At 33.5% G+C, this 7,243-nt stretch overlaps 1 protein-coding gene across 1 annotated transcript; it reads left to right on the top strand.

The window, feature by feature from the left end:
* Positions 1 to 1,728: 1,728 nt before the first annotated feature.
* LOC107728093 (alpha-2-macroglobulin-like protein 1) lies at positions 1,729 to 7,146 on the top strand (the record flags this gene model as incomplete). The annotated part of the gene is made up of 14 exons (XM_016538170.1): positions 1,729 to 1,912; positions 2,185 to 2,341; positions 2,478 to 2,530; positions 2,655 to 2,675; positions 2,780 to 2,951; positions 3,036 to 3,120; positions 3,241 to 3,370; positions 4,836 to 4,941; positions 5,023 to 5,132; positions 5,396 to 5,563; positions 5,647 to 5,859; positions 6,527 to 6,590; positions 6,721 to 6,866; positions 6,988 to 7,146. Coding segments are annotated over 14 exons (1,768 nt in total), but the record flags the coding sequence as incomplete, so codon positions are not given.
* Between the last annotated feature and the right edge of the window lie 97 nt (positions 7,147 to 7,243).

Raw genomic sequence — 7,243 nt, 5'->3', positions numbered from 1 at the left:
TAATTAAATAATTAAACAAATAATTAATTAATTTATATATTTTTTTCAATCTTACCCTAGACTGAATGGTAATGTACCACATTTTCCATAAAAAATATGAAGCAGCACAACTATTTTCAACATTGATAATAATCAGAAATGTTTCGGCATATTAGAATGATTTCTGACCAATAGAAAGAAAGGCACCATAAAACAGTCCACATTCTGCACTACATTCCAAGTCTTCTAGAGCAGAGCAAAGCATCGTGTCATATGGACTGATATTATGGTAGGCATTTAACTTTAGTGATATATTAAACTATCCATCTAAGAGATGTGTAAAAATTCTTCTAAATTATTTACTATTTGTTATATAAAGCAGGAAAGACAAATTGTAATGTAAAGAAATACGTCAGTCATTCATTGATGTTAATGATAAGAATTTCATTTAAAAGAAAAAGGAAAAAAGGATGGCATTATTATTTCTGTATTGTGTTATATTTTTATGTTAGTAAGTGGTGTTAAAAATTGCTCGAGCTGGTGGGTTTATGGTGTGGTGGGCTGCTCTGTGCCAGAAAGTCCAGGGCCACATTTTAGCCCCAGTCTACCCCTGCATACAAACACAAAACAGCATCAGTATCACACATAGCACTAATTAATGCTAAACTAATAACTAAAAATACAAAATAGAATCAAATGTCACGGTATGTGCAGGGAATTCTGGGAATGCCCAATAAATGATAAAACTTTACCTTTATTAGTTTGCTCACCAAGACTGCATCAAAAATTCAGAAAAAAACTCTAATATTGTGAAATATTATTTCAACTTAATAGATCTGTTTTCTATTTGAATATATTTTAATTTATTATTTTGATGGCAAATTGAATTTTCAGCAGGATTAAACAATAATACTTCTATTCAGCAAGGACAAATTAAGTTTATCAAAAGTGTAATTTATTATGTTGGAAGATTTCTATTTCCATTAAATGCTGCTCTTTTGAACTTTCTGCTCATTTAATAATCCTGAAAAAAGCATCATGTTTTTTATTAATTAGCACAAATATATTAATTAGCAAAATCTGTTTTGAACTTTGATACTAAGAACTATTTTTAATAATTAATAATTATTTATTAATAAATATTTTTAATAATTAATAATTAATTTGTGAAGGATCATGTGACACTGAAGACTGCAGCAATAGCTTCTGAAAATTCACCTTTGCCATCAAAATAATAAATTAAATTTTTAAAAAGAAATAGTTATTTTAAATTATAATACTATTTCATAATATTACTGTTTTTACTATATTTTTGATCAAATAAGTGCAGCCTTGGTAACTTTGAGGCTTTTTTCAAAAACATAAAAACTCATTATTATTCTAAACTTTTAACTGGTAGTCAAAAAGTAAAATATAAATGTGATTATTATATTTATTTAAAGTGTATTGCAACATAACGCTATATATATTTAATATTTTAATATTTTAATTCTAAGGTAATTTATAATCGTGCCACATTTATACTGCACCAAAGTTAGGCAACTTCCTTTTTTTTTTTGTGCACTCATCCATAAAGACACCCAGTGAAGATTCCAGACACATTCATAAAAATTACAAGTCACTTTCTCAACTGTGTATTAACCCAAAACAACCCTAGGCTCATGCAACACTAAACTTATGCTTTTAAAACCATTTTATTGTCATTGGATGGTTTATGCAAGTCTCTGAATGTGTTTTGTCTTCTTTCAGCATATACCTGGTGACAGTCACATCTCAGGCGGTGGGTGGCAGCACAGAGACTCTCTGTGCGCATATCCATGAGCCCAAAGAGACACTTTCTATAGTGGTGACTTTGAGCACTAACAATCTCGATCTGACCATTCTACAACAGGGCTTCATTAAAAATGATTTCTACAAATGTGTTCCTTTTAAGGTCAGTGTACTCAATATACTGTCTCATAGCTCTTTCCTATACATCAAAAAATGTATAACGTGACATTAAGGTTAAAGGGCCTTTCCATAATAAGACATATTAATTTGCAAGTAAAACCCTAAAACTTACATTTATCATTCATCTTGCATATATTTTCCACTACTAAATTGTTCAGCGATCACACTGTAGTCTTGATGTTGCTTTCAAACCTATAGTCTGCAGTCTGTAAGTGGAGTTATACGCTCAATATTTTCTTGATTTGTATTTTTCAGGTCCCTGTAGTCACTGTAGAGTCTGTGGCATCCGTCAATGTTGCAATCCAAGGGGCCGAAACATCCCTGAAGAAAACCACTCAGATCCTCATAAAACCCCCCCAAAATCTTCTTTTCATCCAATCAGACAAGCCTATCTATAAGCCTGGACAAACAAGTAATGTCTTTGTAAATTCTTCCAAAACAGTTAAAGTTGTCAGTGCTCGTTTGTTCTTATTAATGTGAGCCTGCGAGTCTTTCCGCATTGCATACTGTATGTGTTAATATTGTGTCTCAATTTTTTTCTTCCCCAGTTAAATTTCGCATTGTGTCTCTGGATTCTGGTCTCTTGCCTCACAATCAAGTGGTAAATTTAATTTAATTTACGTGAAAATTCTTTCTTTTATTTTTTTTCAGTTGAAGTGCTGGCAAAATATATTTATATTCTTTTGATCTAACTCAACTCATTTTCTTCTGTCTTACTCTTGCAGTTTCGAACTGTAGAACTCCAGGTAAAATCCTTGAAGAAGCCATGATCTGTTCATTGTTTGTTACTTTACTTAAATGCAGGTTGATTTCACTTTAGGCTTTTTCATTATGTGCCACTCTTGTTTAGGACCCTTATTCAAATCGCATTGGTCAGTGGTTGAATCAGGCCACAAGGATTGGCATTTTGGATCTGTCCCACTCCATGTCTCCAGAAGCTGCTCAGGGTTTCTACACGATCACTGCTTGGGATGATAAGAACCAACAAATATCCAAACACTCCTTTGAAATCAAAGAATATGGTCAGAACCAGGATTTAACTTTTGTCAGTCCAATATTGATCAGCTACAATTTTTGAAAGTATTTTCCCCACATATCTCTTTTAGTTCTGCCAAAATATGAAGTGAACATCGATTTTCCATCCGTTATAACGTCCAAGGACAAAAAGGTCACTCTGAAAGTTTGTGCAAAGTACGATTTTTTTTTTTTTTTTTACAAATAATGTTCATTTCTTTGCAGATAAATGAGATGCATACCTGTGTTACAGTACCATGTTCAGCCTGATGAAATACTTTTTTTCATTGTCTTTAGATACACTTATGGCAAGCCTGTGCAGGGGTCTGTGAATGCTGAAGTGTGTGGCCACAGCTATGATATCTATGCGAGGAGACCTGGTTCTGATCCTGACTTGTTAAAAATATGCAAGAAATATTCAATGATGGTGCGTTACCCTTTTGCACACACAAAACTGTTACCTTTTGGGCTTGTAATCCTAAAAACACTGTACTAATAAGCATCTTTAAATATCATAGGGTCCCAATTACAAGAAATAACAATGATCTGATATCACTGTATTGTAGTATTCAATATAGCACTTAATGTGTGTATATTTTAGGGGTACTCATTATGTGCCACTGTTGTTTAGGACCCTTATTCAAATCGCATTTAGGCAACTTCCATAATGCTTGTCGGGGCTTTTGGCAGTACTCTTCAAGTTAAAATGTTAAAGTAAAGTCTTTAACCATATTTCAAAGACAACAGAAGTAATTAAGAAATTACATATAACAATGTACTTCAGTCTTACTTAGTGGGTAAAAACACTTTTTTAATATATATAAAAAAAAAAAAACTGAAACTATAGAACATTCATCATTTCATTTAATTGCAATTAACATGCAATTAAGCGTCCGAATACATTACATTCAGCACTTAAGTGTATTCTTACAACTCCAATTCCAAATAAGTTGGGACGCTGTGTAAAATGTAAGTAAAAACAGAATGCTATTTTTTATTTACTTTTACACAGCGTCCCAACTTTTTGGAATTAGGGTTATATAAAGTACACTTACACTACCAGTCAAAAGTTTTTGAACAGTAGGATTTTTTTATGTTTTTTAAAAACGTATATTCTGCTCACCGAGCCTGCATTTATTTGATCCAAAATACGGCAAATTATTTTATTTGATATATTATAAATAATTTTACTATTTATAATAACAGCTTTCTATTTGAATATATTTTAAAATGTAATTTGTTCCTTGATCAAAGCTAAATTTTCAGCATCATTACTCCAGTCTTCACATGATCCTTCAGAAATCATTCTAATATGCTGATTTTCTGTTCAAGAAACAGAATAATTATTTTTTTAATTATTATCATTATCAGTATTTAAAACAGCTGAGTACATTTATTTTCAAGATTCTTTGATGAATAGAAAGATCCAAAGATTTATCTGAAATAAAATGCTTTTGTAACTTTATAAGCTATACCATTCAAAAGCTTGGAGTCAGTATACATTTATTTTACTGACTCCAAGGGAAATGATTTCTGAAGGATCATGTGACTGGAGTAATGATTCAAAAATTCAGCTTTGAAATCACAGGAATAAATTACATTTTAAAATATAATCAAATATAAAGCAGTTATTTTAAATAGTAAACATATTTCACAATATTACTGCTTTTGCTGTATTTTGGATCAAATAAATGCAGCCTTGGTGAACATAAGAGACTTTAAAAAGCATGCTGTTCAAAAACTTTTGACTGGTAGTGTATATATTTCTGTTATAAGTACTTCTTTAACATTACATGTATGTTGAAGTGTACTTTTTCACAAGGGTCCATACTGCAACATACTGTATTTTAGAAGTCTAAATAACCGTTTTCTTTTCATTCTTATTCATTCAGACTGACAAGACTGGCTGTGGGTCTCGAGTGATAGATGTGACAGAATTTGGCATTAGTTCCAGTGGGTATTTTACAGTGAATTGTGTTGTGGAAGAGACTGGAACAGGTGAGAGTATAAAACAAACGGCTGTTGTCCATTTGTATTCTCCAAAATAGAGTAATGAAAGATGGTCTTTTGTTACTCCAGGGATAACTACGCAGGTTTCTACCTCAGCTACGTTTACCGGGGGTTATATCTATGTTAACTTTGAGGACACACCAGATTCATACAGGCCTGGCATGCTCTTTAAGGGAAAGGTAACAGCTAGCTTGATGTCATAAGTTTTGCTACTAATTATTGAACGAATGCTCCAAATGTAACTCTACAGTCCACGTGTGCTTTTATAACCATCTTCATAAAAAGTTCATAACTGTACCATAACTGCTATTTTTGTCTGACTTTGTAAAATGCAACATTAATAAATAAACCTGTTTAGCAGTGAAAGCATTTAGCAGTTAGCATAGCCATGTTGTGTACAGGAAGTGTTTGTGAACTTTTTTTTTATTTTTTTTTTTTACAGTGTGTGGTCACTGATTCATTTTCCAAACCAATGAAAAATGAGCCAGTGGTTGTATATGCAAATTATGGTAATAAAAGTGACAATGTGGCCCTGACGACAGACATCAATGGTACTGCCCACTTCTCCTTCAACACTCTGGATTGGTCAGAACAACCTGTGCAATTACAGGTATACTCTTACATGTTTTTGTTTTCTAACATGATGTTTATGTATATAATTCGGGTATAGATTTTCAAACTTGTTTTAATTAGGTCCGTTATAAAGGAGAACAGACTGATTCTCAGAATTACCCATCAAGCTATATCTACGTAAGACCCTTTCACTCCAAAAGTAAAAGCTTCCTGATGTTGACGAAGGCTCCAGGGAAGCTCAGCTGTAACAGTGATGCAACAGTGACGGCCAGTTACATCATTCAGGGCAATGCACTGAAAACAGGCCAGAAAACCTTGGATTTCTTCTACATTGTACGTTTAACACTGACACTCTTTTTTGTTGTTGTTGTGGTTTGTCCATCAATTGCTTGGTCATTTTTTTTTTTTTTTAAGGAAGCATGATATACCAGCACCATATTGGTTGTAAGCCAGTATTACAGATTTATTTGATTATCTATGTACACTCTAAAAAATGCTGGGTTAAATACAACCCAGTGCTGGGTAAAATAGGGACAAACCCAGCAATTGGGCTGTTTTGACCCTGCGGTTGGATTGAATGTTTAACCCAACCTTCTGGGTAGTAACCCAACCGCTGGGTCAAAACAACCCATTTGCTGGGTTTGTCCCTATTTAACCCAGCATTTTTTTAGAGTGCAGGTTTATATTGGAAGCTTATATTATGTATTATTATATTGTGCTCATTTTCCCAGTTGTTACATTTATATTAATGCCTAATTTTAAAAACACTACAAATGTAATAATTCTGTTAAATGTCATTTTTAGCAAATCTCAATATAAATATCAGTTTATTGCTGCCATAATATGAAAATAATTAGCAGGACTGGACATAATTTTAATATCTGTGGCCATTATCACAAAGGAGAAAAGATTATGAAAAAAAATCACAATGCTCAATGCTACTGAAGCTGTTTATGCACTACATAAATTGTCACACAGTAATCATCTCTCTGCACTCCAGGTCTTGTCCAGAGGCAGCATGGCTCAAAATGGTCGTCTGTCTGTGAGAGTGAACGCTGAGAAAGGTACACAGCTCTTTTACATTAGCAATCACTTTGTTGTCTTATTGTCTATGTGTATTTTTACGGTCTGCGTACATTGTGCTTCAGTATGCACCTTTTTGTTTCCACAAATGCTCTCTCTCTTTCATAAAAGAAAACAAAGGAGAGCTGACATTCACACTGAAGAAGATGGCATCTCTGACTCCATACGCTCAGGTGGTGGTTTACACAGTTCTTCCCAACGGAGAAGCTGTAGCAGACAGTATGAATTTCCCCATTGAAGAATGTTTACCAAACAAGGTCAGAAAATCCCACTTGAAATCTTATTTTAGAACTCAATGTGCCTTTTAAGCTTTTATGTGTGTGTGTGTGTGTGTTATCATTAATAATGTGTGATGAGAGTGTGCCTGTGCTTTTACAGATGTCCTTAAAGTTCTCGTCTCCCACTGCACTGCCTGGAGAGAGGACATCTCTTAACCTGAAAGCCAGCCCTGGCTCCTTGTGCTCCGTGCGGGCCATTGATCAGAGTGTGCTGCTGTTGAGACCAGAGGCCGAGCTGGATGCAGCCTCTGTATGTTAAACCATAATGTATATTACAGCTATAATTAGTAGATAATCTTTATTTTAAGAGATGGGTCAGGGATGTAGCACTATATAAGTATCAATTTTGAGTAATT

Source organism: Sinocyclocheilus rhinocerous, unplaced genomic scaffold (assembly GCF_001515625.1).
Source record: "Sinocyclocheilus rhinocerous isolate Xijiao unplaced genomic scaffold, SAMN03320098_v1.1 scaffold2202, whole genome shotgun sequence".
Classification (NCBI taxonomy): domain Eukaryota; kingdom Metazoa; phylum Chordata; class Actinopteri; order Cypriniformes; family Cyprinidae; genus Sinocyclocheilus; species Sinocyclocheilus rhinocerous.
The sequence above is the reverse complement of the archived record's forward strand: the minus strand, read 5'-3'. Positions and strand labels throughout refer to the sequence as shown.